The sequence below is a fragment of the Squalius cephalus genome (genome assembly GCF_949319135.1).
Source record: "Squalius cephalus genome assembly, chromosome: 22".
Taxonomy (NCBI): Eukaryota; Metazoa; Chordata; class Actinopteri; order Cypriniformes; family Leuciscidae; genus Squalius; species Squalius cephalus.
Window position 1 is genome coordinate 26611917 of NC_137143.1, and position 16893 is coordinate 26628809.

Sequence of the window (16893 nt, forward strand, 5' to 3'; positions counted from 1 at the left end):
AGCGTCATTACTCCAGTCTCCAGTGTCACATGATCCTTCAGAAATGTGACACTGTTCTAATATGCTGATTTGCTGATCAAGAAACATTTCTTATTATTATGAATGTTGAAAACAGTTGTGCTTCTTAATGTTTTTGTGGAAAATGTGATGCAGTTTATCCAGGATTTTTTGATGAACAGAAAGTTCAAAATAACAGTTTATTTGAAATAGATTTTGTTTACATTATGATGTCTTTACTGTCACTTTTGATCAATATAATGTGTCCTTTCGGAATAAAAGATCTCTATCTGCACAGTACTATAAAGCTACTTATAGATCATGAAGTACAAATCTCTCGCTTCTCGCGTCCGTCATAATTAACTTGATATCAACTTGTATACATAAATATCATTGAAAGTTCATACCATGAACTCGATTTTTTTTTATTATTATTATAACTGTAAACTACAATTTTCCTGATTTAAACATTTCAGCATTCATAAAATTAGGAAAAACAATGAATATAAAATGAATGAATGTAAAGTTTTCCATCGACCTTTTAAAAGTAGTTGAAAGCATTTTTTAAGACAACTACCCAAATATAATAAAACCATGTGCAACATGTGGTGTTACGCAATTAAAAGGTGGTAATGTGTATCCCTACTAAACGTGCCAACAAAATACAAAATGTTTATGAAATGTAATTGGATATTAGCCAGACACTGCGACATGTTTTCTGTGCACGGATGTTTCCTGGCAGATGGCAGACCCACCGCTGGCATCAGTGCGTTCTGGTACCTGATTCGGTGAGGCAGGCTGTGGGTGGGCCCGCAGAGGCATGTGGTGTTGGCCTCGAGACAAGAGGTAAGAGACAGATTAGGATCTCTGTATAATTTAAAGTTTTATTAAGGAAGTTCTGCAAAACCAGGGTTAATGTAGGACGATAACTTATCTTAGCTATTCAGAGGGACTTCTGGGCTGCCTGAAGGTTTCTTGCTGGCAATTTTCCTCACATCCCCATCTTATAGAAAGTTGTCAAAATGTCAGAGAGGACACACAGCGTGGTGTGACATCTGACATCTGTGTCTCCGAGCCGTTTTAAAATGCCCTGCTGGTGCTTCATGTAAATTTAATGGCAAGTGCTGGCCTATCAAGACTCAGCCGGGTTCCTTTCAGAGTGCGGTTTGCAGTGAACAGGACCAAATTCTGCCTGTCAGATTTAGAAAATGAGACAGGGTATTTCTAAGAAAATGTATTACTTCCTCAAGATGCACACACTGGGCTTCAGGAAACATGAGCAGAATGATTATCTATGTAAGTCATTTGTAAAATCGTCTTTATTGATTTGTTGCATTCGATTCAGTGGAACAATTTTCATAAGAATGTGTGTTAAGCGGGGCCCAAAACAAATTTCTACACTTTTACAGGATTGAAAGTTTTGTCATTTTTTTTACTCAGCCATGTCATTCAAAACCTCTTCTTTTTGCACGAAAAAATAAGAGTTTGAAGAATATTTTTGACTGTACACTGTCCGTACAAAACAACACTGGACTCCATTGACTTTCATTGCATGGACGAAAAACAGACATTTTTCTAAATATTTACTTTCATGGAAGAAAGAAAGAGAGTGAGCAAATGATGATAACATTTTCATTTTATCACATTAAATGGATGTTTCATTATGTTTGACACGGATAACATTTGTGTTGCTATAAATAATGTTAAAAATAAATATAAAAAACTTAAACTTATTTTTGTTTTCATTTAGTTTAACTTGTATTTTTGATGTACTAAAATAACGAACTAAAACTGAAATAAAAATGTATAAAAACTACATAGACATTTTTTTAAAAGACAAAAGCACACAACATAATTGCTGAAACAAATATTAAAATGGAAAATATAAAAATAAAAACTCAATTCAAAACATTAAAGTTCCCCTGTAGTCTATAATTTTATCCATTTAAACTGTGATCTTTGATCATCAAAATTACATATTTAAATGTTTTTCCCTGTGAAAATAATTTTTTCATGCCTTAAAATAGCTTAAATGTAACTCTACACCCTCACTCCATTTATTATACGTAGATATATGGATATGCATATTAGTCCCCGCCTCCACTCACTCACTCCAGCTCAGAGATCCACTCTGTTAACTTTACTGTAGTAAACGATACATGATGGCAAGTGGAAATACCGGTTTAATTCAGCCATATCTGAATATGGAGAGCCATATCTGAGTATCTTCTTCTGAATCAGTTTCTGGTTCAAACATACCAGAAACTGATTCAGAAGAAGAAGAAGTGGAAGATGCATCAGAATGGTAATCCGTTTTATGTATTGCTCTCGGTTACTGCTCGGTTATTGATATGATTCGAATTTTGCTTGAGTACGTTATCACACAGCTAATAATGTGTTACTAATGTTACAGAAACTATGTTCCCGTTGGCCATCTCAGAGTCAGACAGCTGCCTTCTAAAAATCAGAATTCGTATAAACGCTTTAAACAATTTAGAACGTCAGCGGAGAAAGGCATATAGTTCATCATAACATTGTAATAAACGTCATATACATAATTCACCAACTACATTGCTAAATGTACCTGATTTTTCACATCAACAGAAAAATATACTGAAATAATAGTATATAATATGGTCATAGTTAATGATATAAAGCCCGCCCGCACGTTGACGGGATTGGTTACGGCGATTTCAACCTTTCTTTTTTCTTTTGTCTTTTTTCACTGCAGTTTTAAGGAGAAAATACTCAGCAATGGTGTTTAACTGATGAATTTGCACATGGCTTGTCTTAAAGAATATTAAAAACACATACACATATAGACAAAATTAAAAACTTGATTTTCATTACAGGGGGACTTTAATAAAAACGTAAATAGTATCTGAATGATACTAAAATAATGCTGGTTTGACATAGTGTCCAACATATTTCATACTACTTTTGAACAAAATAAAAAAAACTTTTTCCTCTTTGTCATGTTTGCAGAGGTGTCGTGTGTTGGTGCAGATGATTCTCCTGCAGATATGACAGACTGCGTGAGGTGGGCAGGAGTGATGCCCGTCCCGGTGAGGGAGTGTCGTGTGCCATGTAGAGATGAATGCAGCTTCACCTCCTGGAGCAGATTCACCCAATGTCAAGGCTGTGGAAGCTGGCGCACTCGTACCCGATCTCTGATAGGTAAACTGACTGCATTCTGATCATCACAATTTTCTGAAAGCACACACACCATCCAAGCTCCCCTTCCGTCCAAACTCTCAGGTCGCAGTAAGAAGCGCTGGCGATGCCAACAGGAGGAGTTGTTTCCTCTCATGGAGAAAGAAGCTTGTCCTTGTTCTGAATTTCACACCAAGCCTCAGGGTCCCTGGTCTCCTTGTTTGCTCTCACCAGCAAAGAATATTGCTGGCCATCCTTTCATCCAAGGAGTTTCCCACCAAGGCCAAAAGACAGTCCAGGACTGGCGAGCTCAGAGGAAGAACAGCGAGTGTGGGCACGGGAAGCGCTACAGAGCTCTCGCCTGTCTCGATCACCTGGGAAAACTGGTGGATCCAAATCTCTGTAGCAGCCCTGGTGATGTGCTCTTCAATATATACAGCATATATTGTATTTCTCAATGTATTTATAAATGTATTTCTAAGTAGTAAGTGCCATGCATGCTGTTATAGGTTATGAAGAAGAAGTGTGTCATGTGGCCTGTTTTACGGACTGCAAGCTGAGTGAGTGGTCGAATTGGTCCGCCTGCAGCGCCTCCTGTGGCGGGGGTGTAAAAGTTCGCTCTCAGTGGCTACGAGAGAAGCCTTTCAATGGAGGTCGACCCTGCCCAAAACTCAATTACAAAAATCAGGTGAGAATAATTTTACACTTAGGTTGTTCTTGTAGTCCACAGAAGACAAGAGTTGTTCTGATAACTTGAAATATCCAGAGACATTTAGCATTAGATTTACAATTGAGATGTTCAGTCTATTTAAAATAGCCTAAAAAAATCACATGCTGTACACATGCACACACGTGTATGCTTAAATTGTATGTGTTCATATATTCATGAATAGAGTTTCTTCATCTGTGAGCGAGAGTCACAGAGGACAAGGCAGTGTGTGTGTAAAGCTACTGTGTAATGTATTATTCATCTGGCTTTGGGGGTCTTCCCCTGCCTGCCCACTTTCAGCTGTTTCTCAGCTACATAAGACAAGACTGGAGAGGATCAAGACCTCCAGGGACTGAACCTCTTATCCCCCCATCTTTTTGCTCGTTTTCCTTTTATTTCACTCTCTTTATTATATTTTCCATCAGGGCAGGTCAAGCAACATTAAAGTTTCATGGATCTGAACTGGAGTCAGCAAGCATTTCCTTCAGCTCAGTTTCCCTCATATAAATGAACCACTAAATAAAGAATCTACGGTGGGGGCAAACATCTTCCAGTAGAAACTAATAGAAATTCTTTCCTTTTCTTTCCCTTTTTCAATTTCCTGTTTTCCTATTCCTCCTTCCTTTCCCTATTACTTTCCGCTTCCTCTTACTTTCATTTCCTTTTCTTTCTGCATTAATACTTTTTCCTTTTATTTTCCTTTTCCCATTCCTTTCATTTCCTTTCATTTTCCACGTTTTTTTTTCCTTTCTTTTTTTTTCTTTCCTTTGCTTTACGTTCACTTTACACTTTTTTCAATTTCCCTTTCCTATTCCTATTTTATTTATTTTCCAATTTCCCTTTCCTTTCCTTTCCTTTCCTCTTTCTTCATATTCTTTTCTCTATGCATTTGTTCCATTTTCTTTCCCTTTTCTTTTCATTTAATTTCCTTTTCTGTTTCCTTCCCCATTCATCTTATTACTTTCATTTCCCTTTTCCTTTCCTTTCCCCCATTTTTTAAATGTCCTTTCTTTTTATTTCCTTTCTTTCCTTTTTCATTTCCTTTGCTTTGCTTTACTTTCCTATTTTGGTACTTTTCTTTTTTCTTTCTTCTTCCTTGCTCTTTTCTTTCATCTTTCTTTTCCTTTCCTCTCTCTATTAATTTCCTCTTCCTTTCTTTCATATCCTTTTCTTTATGCATTTGTTGCTTTTCATTTTCCAATTCCTTTTCCTTCCCCTTCCCTTTATTTTTTGTTTTCCTTTATTTTTATTTCCTTTCTTTACTTCTTATTTTCCTTTACTTTGCTCTACTTTTTTCCCCTTCCCATTCCACTTTCCTATTCATATTTCCTTTCCCCTTTTATATCCTCTTCCTTTCCTCTTCCTTTCCCCCATTCATTCCTCTTTCTTTCTTGTGGTTTTGCTGCTGGTCATGTTCTGCTGATATGAATATCTACAAAGGCTCAGGTGAGTACCCTAGAGATTTGTGTGTGTGTGTGTAATATTTTGTCCTTAAAAGTGTGTGTGTGCCTGCCTGTATAAATATTAGCATGTTATTTTTTTTCTGTACATACTTTGTATACACAGAGATGCACAACACACACTTGTGTGCATGCTGCCATAACTAAAATCATAGCTATCTTATCTGTGATCAGGTGTCTGAGGTACTTCCCTGTTACTCTGACTGCAGTCAGTATGTGTGGGAAGTGGAGTCCTGGTCCATGTGCATCATAACGCCACCAAACAATCTCACGAACACTGGATCGACACAGCCTTCCTGCGGAGAGGGTTTCCGGACCTGCAAAATCCAGTGAGCTTATCACGCTTAGTCTTTTAATGAGCATATTATCTCTTTAAAAGTTTCATTAAAAAGAAGTTGTGTCTCGTACTGAGAATGTATTTTTAAAATGTCCCCATTCTGCCACAATACAGCAGGACAATATATTGTGTTTTACCTCTGTTGGACAATGATAAAACAGATCCTGTGTGCGTCACACAGCAAAATTGTCTCGTAAGTCATCGTTCAAAACCGACGAGAGGTCACAACAGTGCCAAACAGATTCATGAGGTCATAACAAAAGATAAGTGAGGTCGTAACTCTGCCCTTCAGACTAAAGTGAGGTCAGGAGGGGATGATGGGATGCTATGGGTAATGTTATAACTGAACAACGTTTTCTGGTTGTTCTGTATTTGTGCTCTCACCCTGACTGAGAGGTGCCACAACAACCCTAGACCACGTCTGAATTTTAGGCTCTTTATAGTTTCATTTAAATTATAAAAATAACTTTTGTTTGTCCCTGACTGAAAGCTGCTTGAAAAGGGGAGGAGAAAACCAGGATGAGGTTGTGGATGACTCACTGTGTGCCCAGGAGGAACAGCCAATCACAGCTGAGACCTGTCTACTGCCGTGCCCCGCCCACTGTGTGACATCAGAGTGGAGCCAGTGGACCAAATGTACCGTGGTCAGTTTGATGGATGAATAGATACAGGGTCTGATGAATGGATAATAAAATGTAATTTCAATAAAATGTCAGGATGGAGGGAAGCTTGTCATGATGGGATGACTAAAATTAACATTTATTACTTTAGTAAGTATATTCCAGTTGGATGATGGATGGTTGAAAGTTCCCATAATAAAAATAGGTTCATTAATAAGTATATAATAATTCATTTCTAAAAATGTCAAATGGTGAATTGATTGAATGTGCATGTTTAGCACTTGTTGATTACCACTGAAAAAGATTGTGGCATGTCCCTACATTAGCAAAAACAAGCATTTACAGTAATGCATTTTAATGGACGTCTAGGGTGCAAGTTATCTCACCTGAATAAACAATAAAATGCACATTGTTTTGAAGGTATAGGCACATGACTTTAACATTATGATTGTTGACATGACACACATGGGGTAGAATTGCTTACTAACTTGTTATATTGAATATATCCTAAAGCCTGTAGTTTTTATCTTGATGCTCAACTGTTTACAAAGAGAAAAATCCACTTACAACAGTTACAACCTTTTTTACTACAACGCCAATGACCACAACAATATTAAAAGATTCAAATAAGTAACTACAGTAATTATAATTAAGATTAAACTACTTACATTTTGGAGTCCCAGAAGTTTTTGGGGTGAGTTTAAATAAAAATATAGACTTCCGTTGTAAATGCATTACTGTAAACACAATGTATGAAAAGTCCCTATTAGGATATGCATGATTTTATACTGGTGTGATTGATGTCTGCATTCCTCAAGGATTGTAATGCCGGTGATTTGAGGTGGAGGAGTAGAACTGTTTTGAGGTGGCCAGAAGGAGATCATACCTGCCCTGATCTAAACCAGACTCAACCCTGTATCAATATGACCTGTCTCAAATACTCCTACGTTTACTCAGGTACTGTAACAAACGTTCACACCAGTGGCGAGGCCAGACATTTTAAAGTGAGTGGACCTTGGTGAAACAGGGTGGACCTCAGTGCCTACTCTCAAACTGAAGTACATCATTTTACAATACATGAGATAAAAATATAGATTTTTGAAAAAAATTCTATATTTTTTAGTAATATAGAATTTTGACACCTAAAAAAATAGCCGAATAAAATATGCCTAAATTGAAAATAAAAATGTAAACATGTGATCTGTTGAGCATCATGCATAACAGTTAGTCTCATATATCGTTGAAAAGGTCTCAACTAACAGATTACATCAAGCATAATTGTTTCAGGTAGAGACCAGTACCAAGTACATGTTAACAGTATACACATGTGGCTTTTGGGCCACGTTTTGGTTCGTAGCTTCACCAAACATTAGTAAACCATAGTAGAAACATTTATTTATTTAGAGCAGGTGTTCTCAATTCAAACGAGCCCATACACAACGTAACACGACACGTAGATCTTGAGATAATTCTCATACATTGGCATTCCATACTGCTTTGCTAAAGCTATAGGACATCTGAGATCTGATTGCGTCACGATGATGACGATGGTGCAGTGTTTTCTAACGTCATTTGACAACGTTAGGAAGATCAACGAATAGAAACTATTCAGACAGTATGCAATTTCGAACAGAGCTTGGATGTCAGGTATAGCGGATAGCAGGGACGACGAGTAAAGACCGATCGGAGACTGTTATGCTGCTGAAGCTGTGGACTGATCACTCATATTGACAGAACTAGCATTTACCATTCTCTATAGAATAGAAGCACACAACTGGAAGATCAGCGCTCATCCACCAGGATCTTAGTAATTCTTGCTTTATTCTTTACATGTTTACACATGCAATTAGTTCCTATGTTCATGTATTTGAGTGATATTTGTCATGTATGTAGGATTTTTCTTCTTTCCCAACAAAAAAACTGGGTTAATTGGGTAAACCAGCCATCAATCTGAGAGGACCAGTGCCATCCTGGCCCTAATGTAGCCTCGCCACTGGTTCACACTATCACAATTTACAGATTGTCAAAAAATTGTTCAGTGAAGTGCAGGGAGTGAAGTGTGTGTGTGTGTGTGTGTGTGTGTGTGTGTGTGTGTGTGTGTGTGTGTGTGTGTGTGTGTGTGTGTGTGTGTGTGTGTGTGTGTGTGTGTGTGTGTGTGTGTGTGTGTGTGTGTGTGTGTTGAAGACTGGAGTAGCTGTCAGCTCAGTGAAAACGCAGTGTGTGGCCGGGGGATTAAGACTCGACTCCTGAACTGTGTCCGCAGCGATGGGAAGCTGGTGGAACTGAGCATGTGCAAAGAGGTGACTGTTCTTTTCTCACTGGAATTCTTTCACAATAAATTCTCAATAGGAATCCAATGTTTTGAATGTTTTTGTTATCTTTTCTAGTTGGGTCCTTCACGTGGAAAGCTCTCTGCCCCCTGTGAGGTGGGCTGCCCTGTTAATTGCCTGATTACAGAGTGGTCCACCTGGTCAGAATGTTCACACACCTGTGGAAGCCAAAGTACGATCTCCAATTTATATAATAATAATAATAATATTGTTAATAAAATAATAATAATAATAATAATAATTATAAATATTTCGCTTATAATTTTTTTAAACTTTGTTTATTGGATTTTTTTATATATTTAGTTTTTTATAATAATATAAAACAATTTTTTGAAGAAAACAAAGTAGTGCTTTCCTTCTCAACACCGGCCAATAAAATAAAAATAATAATAACAACAATAATAATTATTATAATAAAATGTATTATATTATTATTATTTATGAAAACATAAGTGGTGCTTTCCTTTTCAAAACTAGCCAATAAAATCAACAACAACAACAATAATAATAATAATAATAATTGGATTTAAAAAAAAAAAAATTATTAAAACATTAGTGGTGCTTTTCTGCTTTTTTTTTTTTTAGCCTTGGCCAGTAAATATGAATCTAGAATCGGAAAGATAGAACACACCTGTATGTTTACATTCTTGAGAGTTCAGTCATGCTTCCTTGAACTCGGCTGTTGTTTGGGGCTTAATTAAAATCTATTATCAGTCTCATTTATCTTCATCCAAGGCTCTGCCAGTCCCATGAGTAAACTCATCCCAGAGCGCTTATTCAATTTCAGCGTGAAAACAGTGCTCACACTGGACTTCAGGTCCTGATCCCATGTGTTTGTGTCTTGCTATGTGTGTATGTGTGTGAATTTTCCAGGTCAAATGACACGTTCCAGGGTCGTTCTGCAGCCTGCCAGTGAGGGAGGTCGTCCCTGTCCATCTCAACTCTCCCAGACTCGCCCCTGTCCCGTTAGGCCCTGCTACAGCTGGAGACTGGGGGACTGGAGACCATGCAGAGTTGAGGTAGTATTGATGCAGTGCACCTGACTGAGTTAAACTCAAACAAACAACTGCTGATGCTGCTGATGCCACTGAGACATTGTCCTTTGCAAGTACAAATGAACAGATCAAAGATGTTCACGTAGCTAAAGGCTACTGCTTTCCATCAAACTGTCAAAGTGAGCACAACAAGGTTTCCCCTGAGCTCATATGAGATAAAATTATCCTCGCTACGCCGTTGTAAACAGCTCTGACAGAGTTCTGTCTCATTTGTTTCTTGAGCATTAAATCAGCATATTAGAAGGATTTCTGAAGGATGATGCGACCGAAGAATGGAGTAATTATACTCAAAATTCATGTTTTTAACAATGTTATAGTTTTTACTGTAATTTTGATCAAATAAATGCAGCGTTTGTATGGCATTCTTAAAAAAAACATTTTTAAAAACTTAGCAAACCTGAACTCTTGAACAGTAGTGTAAAAAACAAAGTACAATTATTTTTAGGGGGTGTAAAATACATAATTACAATAAAAAATCTAATTCAGTTTTAGGTATAAATAAAAAAAAAAAAAAAAATAAAAAAAAAAAAAAAATATATATATATATATATATATATATATATATATATATATATATATATAATTGTTTTTTAAATCCCTTGTCCCATGATTTCTCTCTAGTGGAATAAAGGCTACCAATTAAAGGTGCATTTTTATACCATGTCTCTACAAAATGACTGAAATAGGTGTCCTGAGCAATCAGACGTGTCTCTTTGAGAGTCAGAGTCAACACGCTTTTTTCAGAACACCAACCGATCAGAAACACTCTCTGGCTGTGAATCATTTCGCGTGTTGGACACAAGCCTGTGCGTAGGCCACATCATGGTGTTATGAGCCAATTATATTATGGCTAAATCTAGAGTGGTTTCTTTCTACCCACACTTTCTAAATTACAGAACTCTAGAAAAAATAAATGACCTGAAGTATTTCAGCAGAACACAGAAAAGACAAAATACATCTAAACTGCCCAGTATAGCATCATGAACATGACAGATGCTGTCAGCTCAGATCTGCTCTGTCTGTAGTCTTTCTCTCTCTTTGCAGGGGGCCGACTGTGGCGAGGGAGTAAGTCGGAGGGAAATATCCTGTGTGGTGCACTGGGGTTCTCTCTCAGGTCCTCCTCAGCCCGTTCCGGTGGATGATAAGATGTGTGTAGGAAATTCACAGAGCAAAGTCAGTGAGATGGAGTTATTGCAGCCCTGCACAATCCCTTGTCCAGGTTTGCATCTCTAACACAAATACTAGCACAAATAAAGATTTTTTTGTTGTTGTTGTTGAAAGAAGTCTCTTATGCTCAAGGCTTTGATTAAAAATACAGTCATATTGTGAAATATTTCTACAATTTAAAATAACGGTTTTCTATTTGAATCTATTTTAAAATTTAATTTAGAAGCTCTTTGCAACCCCTCATTGGCTGCAATTTCTCTCTCGTACGTCAGGAGAATGTCACCTCACCAAGTGGTCACCATGGAGTTCATGTCAGCTGCTGTGTTTGGACGGGCGGAGTTTTGAGACGTGGGGTCGACAGGCTCGTTCTAGAGCCGTGGTCACACAAGTCCCGGAGAACCAGGACTCCTGTCCCAGCCAGATGTATGAGACACGGCCATGCCAAGGTTTGTGGGAAGCCATAGTGGAGAAAAAACAAAAAAAACATAAGCAGTTTAATGCTTTATTGTCATGAACATGCGCTACTTATTTTCACCATTTTGATATTGGTAAAAAAGAATCAGTCCGCCACATTCAAAAGAACACAATAATTGGACTCTTTTAGGTTTGAACAAACTTCCTTTGGACAGTTTCAAGCTGTTGTTTTTCATAGATGTTATTTCCTGTTTGAGAAAATAGCTGTGAGACTGAGAAGTGATAAACAGGAAGTGTTGTTCAGCCACTAAACCAGAACCAGAAAAGCACTCTAGTGTCTGTTTTCATCTGTTCTTCCAGGAGGAACGTGTCTTAGTTATGAATGGATGACCGGTGAGTGGAGGCATAACCGTAGGCTGGTGTGGTGCCAGCGCTCTGACGGAGTCAACGTCACAGGTGCGCACTATCAATGCATTCATCCTCAAAATAGTATTATAAGAAAGCAAATTCATGTCTTATTTCATAACCTTTTTAGTATTGGAAAGGACTTGGGAAAAACACAACCATTAATTTTCATTTTGGCTTAATGTAATCAGTGTTCCTCTACATTAGGAGGCTGCATCTCTCAGAACCAGCCGTCTGTGGTACGACAGTGTCACCCTCCCTGCAACAAACCCTTCTCCTTCTGCACACAGGTAACACAGAACACTGTGAACACGCATGATCTGATTCACTATCCCGCGGCTGAACATGTCCAGGTCCTATTTCATCCCAAAACTAAAAGCAACAAAATAGTAACAGTATTTTTTAGTTTTAAAAAATGATGCATATTTTGCTCTCTTGCCTCCTCATTGTTATTGTTAACTAAAAGTAAAACTATTAAAAATGTTTTTGGTTAATTAAAGCTAAAAAATAAAATATAAATATAAATATTAGATCAAAAACTTAAACTTAAAAAAAAACTGAAATATTGAAAATGTTGTCAGCAAATTAACTGAAATACAAAAAAATTTAAAACTGAAATCAAAATTAATCAAAGCTATATAAAGATATTTTAACAATTAGTAAAAATGACAAAAGTACAACAAAATTATTAACAAAATTATTACAAATTAAACTAAAATGAAAACTTAAATTATAAAAACAATTCAAAATATTGTCTTATTTGCTTAGATGCATTGCTGTAATTCAAAAATGCAATACAGTTTTGAATAATTTTTCATCACAGTAATGGAAATTTGGGGATGGTTTTAATATGTATATTAATAATAATAATAATAATAATTATTATTATTATTATTATAAGTACAAAAACTATAAGAATTTATATATATATTATTACTGTTTGTTTTAATTTAACAAATACAATGGATAATTTAATAATTGTTTATATTTAAAATATAAAAATAAATTAAAACAATGTTTTATTATTATTGTCATTATATTTTAATCATAATGTTATGGTTATGGATAACATAATTTTTTTTTTTTTTTTGGTGAATTACGGTAGGGACGGAGATTCACCCTATTGGTAACACAGCTGCTGTTACACGGTAGCTTTGGATCTTCGTTACAGCAGTGAATGATATTCTTTTAAATGAGCTTTGACAGATGCTGAGTTTACTAAGAGTGGTATCATTTGACTTACGACAGTGTTTCACTCTGTTATGATGAGATGTAAAACCCTTTATTATCACATATCACAACTTCATCTCACCCTCTAATACCATGCAATTAACAGCTGTACGTCTCCATAAGAACGTAGCACATTTCAATATCCAGCCCACTCACTCTGATGTTTTTTCTGTCAGAATGGAGTTTGTGGCTGTGAGAAGGGCTTCACAGAGGTCATGACCTCTCATGGGTTCCTTGACTACTGTACCAGAACCCCAGGGTTGGACCATAAGAAGGCAGATGTGAAAACCACCGCAGGACGTCTTAGACCAGAGCACACTCGGAACAAGAACCTCATCAAGGACTGGGCATTACAGCCTCTTGGACCAGGTACTAACAACAACCTTATGCTTGATTCAGTGATGATGTATTCTTGTAGGCAGAAGTTAGCATCACCCCGGTAACCTCGACACAAACCCAATTTTCCATTGGCTTTTGAATTATTGCAGAAAATAAGCTCTGTGACCAACAAAACATTTTTGGTTCTCAAGCATTTTGTTCTTGATGATTATCTCTTTACAAATGAACACACCTTTTTTGAAGCTTAAACGTACACTATGTAATTTTTTTCGCCGCTAGGGGTCGCTAACCTCTTACAATAACAAAGGCGTAGTTTGATGACGCAACATTTTGCTAAGAATTATGGATCTTGTCGTCAACGTCAAGCCGACCGATCTAATAATGTTTATGGATGACTGAATACATCGATGCTTTTATCATGACTGTGATATTAAGCAGTTCGGGATTGCTAGAGACAGCTATCAGCTCCACACGCGACGCGAGTCCCGCGGATATAAAAGGAATATGGACATTTCATTCTACCGAACTACACGCGAGTGCAGAATTACAACTCACAGGTCAGTTTATTAGACAAATTAAACTTGTGAGGTAACGCAGTGCTGTTTCACCTGGTCTAGCATTACACTAGCACACTAAACTGCATTTCACTGTGTTGAAATTTATGTGTTAGTTTGTCTGTATGAGACTAGCAGTAAGCTAGATCAACATTAGAATAACATACAGATCATATTATAACATTTTATCATTGTTGAACTATATAACATTGATTAGTTTTATGTAAATGTGCTCACCTGTTTAATAAAGTACATGTAGGAGCGGTCGAAGTCTCGGACGTGGAGCTCTCGTTTATATACTGTCTATGGAAGCTTTAGGCATCTCGAAAACACCGCGCTGATATTGATTCTCGTTTTAGTTCTCGTTTTTTATCCAAAGTCTGCTTGCCATGGTCCGTAATGTTTGAACGAAACAACAACAGCGTGCAAATAGACATTGCGAACTACATTGTCCACGTCTGTCGCCTTGGTTACTATCAGAGGGCTCTGGTTCATAGCTCTGGTTATGAGCGGAAACCAGGGAAAACGCGGATATGATGACATTGACTGCGACAAAACGGAAATAAAGAAACGGGACGTGTCTTCGAATTAAATTACAATTTCTCCTGGTTTGAAAGTTGTTGAAAACAGTCTGGATAATGTAAGTACACAACTAAAAAATATATATATAACATAGATATAGTGATTTTTGCTATTTTTAAAGCAAAAAAGTTACATATTGTGCCTTTAAATACAATTGCCAGAAGTAAAAAGCTAAATGTAGGCGATAAACCCTTATTTCCCTAAAAATGTGAAAGCGGACTAGTGAGTAGATGAGTTTACCTGTTCGGTGTGTTGCCGTTTAATGTCTCAACAACCTCTGTAGTTCCATTTAGACACTTTTTCAAGACAAGTAAACGCTTTTAAAAAACAAAAAAATAAAAAAAATATTACTTATGTATTTTATGTCATAGAATAAAGAATATCTTAAACTTGTGTTAACCACAGATCCTATTTCAGGCATTTAACCAATAATTTAAACGGAAGTGCTAAAATACTAACTGGTTTCCAGGTTTTGGCCTAGAAAAATACGTCATCCCTGCAGCACTCTATTGGATGAATTGTTTGATTGACAGCTGGTGGTCAATAGCCGGTTTTCTCACCCTGAATGCTTTGTAAATGTTAATGTTTATTTTGACTGACAGATGGGCGCGTCAAGTTGTGGGTATATGGGCTGATGGCAGCTGGGTTTGTTGTGATCCTCCTCCTCATCATGATGTCCTTCCTACTGTGGTGAGGCTGATTTGTACATGGCTGTGCTAGCTTAATGTGCTTCATATCACTCTATGGTCTTTCTTCTCACATAATAAAACAGTCGGGGTCCTAATCACCCTCCCGTCAGTTTAGTTTCAGATAATGACTGCCTGAATGAGCATTATCCCATAAATAAACCACTGGCATATGATTTTAACGCAAATCATTTATGACTCCCTCATTGGTAAATATCATAGATGAAACATGTTTGTTCTGCACTCTGGTGGTGATAGTTTAAACTGCAATAAATCATGATGCAAATTGTTTCTTTAGTGAGTTTATACATATTTAAACATGTTTTGCGTTTCAGTAAGAACCCAGAGGACAGTCCCAGCAGCAGTCCGCAGAAAGCACTGGCTCTGGCATATGATGGGGACTTGGATATGTGAGTCCACCATGCGTACGCAATGCTAAAAAATGCTCAAAACAGACATCTGGCATCATTCAGGCCACAGCATGAACATTTACAAGCTGAGCGTGACAAAGAGCCAGACCAGAGATGGTGTTGACTGGAAAGCTGATGTTTAAACAGCACAAAAACTAAACGGGAGGCTGTCGGGAGAACTTGGAAAGTGTCATACAGCCGAAACAGGATGTGACATCATGTCTACAGTACCATTGCGTGAGTGTGTGTATGTTTGTCTGTGTGAAGATCTGTGCGTGCATGTGTGTATGAGTTAATCAGAGAGATTGTTCAATGCCCATTATGAGGAGATTGTTCTGTACGTTAAAGGAATTGTTCACTCATAAAGGATTTATTTTTTTCACGCACTCATGTCATTCCAAACCCGTATTAATATCTATCTTCTGTGAAACACAAAAAGAGAATTTCTAAAGAATATCTTGGCCACTCTTTTTTAATACAATCAGTCGTATGAACTACTTTTATGAATCTTTTGTGTCTACTATTTTAAATGCTTGAAAGCTTTGTTCCCATTCAGTGCATGAAAACGAGCAACCAGAGCATTCTTAAAAACATTTCATTAAAATTCCTTACGTTCCACAGAAGAAAGTCAGTCATATGAGTTTGAAACTACAGAATTTTCATTTTTAAGGATCACCCTTAAAAGATCACCCTTAAAAAGGGATGTTTTCTGATGCACTACATTAGTGCCATCTTAAGTGCCATATTTATTCATTTATTTATGTTTTAAAACCTATATAGCCTTTAAAAATTGCCTCCATATTTGAATAATTTAGGTTTTAAACAACAATGTTTTGATTTCACCATGATCAGCTTTGAAGGATTTAAAATGCTTTGTTAAGGTTGTGACGTTCTTTTGTAATTGTGTATACTGTAATGTGAATATTTTCTATCTGTGTCTTTGAGTGGTTTATAAATAAATCTGAATCTCAGAGAGGAGTGTTATATTTAAATAAGCACTGTTTCATGCTGTAGGACTTTCATATTTCTGCTGCGTTTCACTATCTGGTTGCGCTCTTTTAGATTCCTCTCTGTCTTTGCGGTTCTGGAACAGTGCTGCTGTCATTTCTGATCAGTATCAATACACTGAGCCAACATCTACGGGTCAAGCCCAGATTGTCATATTCCTCTCATGAATTGTAATTAGAATGTGAATTAGTTATAACAGATGAGATCAAATGAGGAAAACGCAGATGCTACACAGCTGCATGTATTCACAAGGGCCTGTAGATGGCAGTGCTATGATAGAAATCCCAATTGTCTGAGGTTTTTGGTTCTTGAATGCTGATATGACGCTCTATAAGCATACAATATCAAGGACATCCTAAGAGAGCATCTGAGTTTTAAGCATTAGTAGCCATATAATTCCAGAAGTTTGAAGAGCTGTATGTTCTTCAATAAAAAAC

General features: G+C 36.9%; 1 protein-coding gene across 1 annotated transcript in view; it reads left to right on the forward strand.

The window, feature by feature from the left end:
* The window catches only part of thsd7bb (thrombospondin, type I, domain containing 7Bb), a 58030-nt gene extending 41610 nt beyond the window's left edge, over positions 1-16420 (forward strand). Inside the window, exons 12-28 of the mRNA XM_079856729.1 lie at positions 740-843; positions 2983-3174; positions 3256-3564; positions 3660-3838; positions 5494-5648; positions 6147-6300; positions 7095-7233; positions 8461-8576; positions 8664-8778; positions 9480-9625; positions 10706-10880; positions 11101-11274; positions 11603-11698; positions 11855-11937; positions 13054-13246; positions 14955-15042; positions 15374-16420. Coding sequence (XP_079712855.1) covers positions 740-843; positions 2983-3174; positions 3256-3564; positions 3660-3838; positions 5494-5648; positions 6147-6300; positions 7095-7233; positions 8461-8576; positions 8664-8778; positions 9480-9625; positions 10706-10880; positions 11101-11274; positions 11603-11698; positions 11855-11937; positions 13054-13246; positions 14955-15042; positions 15374-15452 — 2497 coding nt within the window. The 3' untranslated portion in view covers positions 15453-16420. The remainder of the gene's footprint in view (positions 1-739; positions 844-2982; positions 3175-3255; positions 3565-3659; positions 3839-5493; positions 5649-6146; positions 6301-7094; positions 7234-8460; positions 8577-8663; positions 8779-9479; positions 9626-10705; positions 10881-11100; positions 11275-11602; positions 11699-11854; positions 11938-13053; positions 13247-14954; positions 15043-15373) is intronic.
* The last annotated feature ends 473 nt before the right edge of the window (positions 16421-16893 follow it).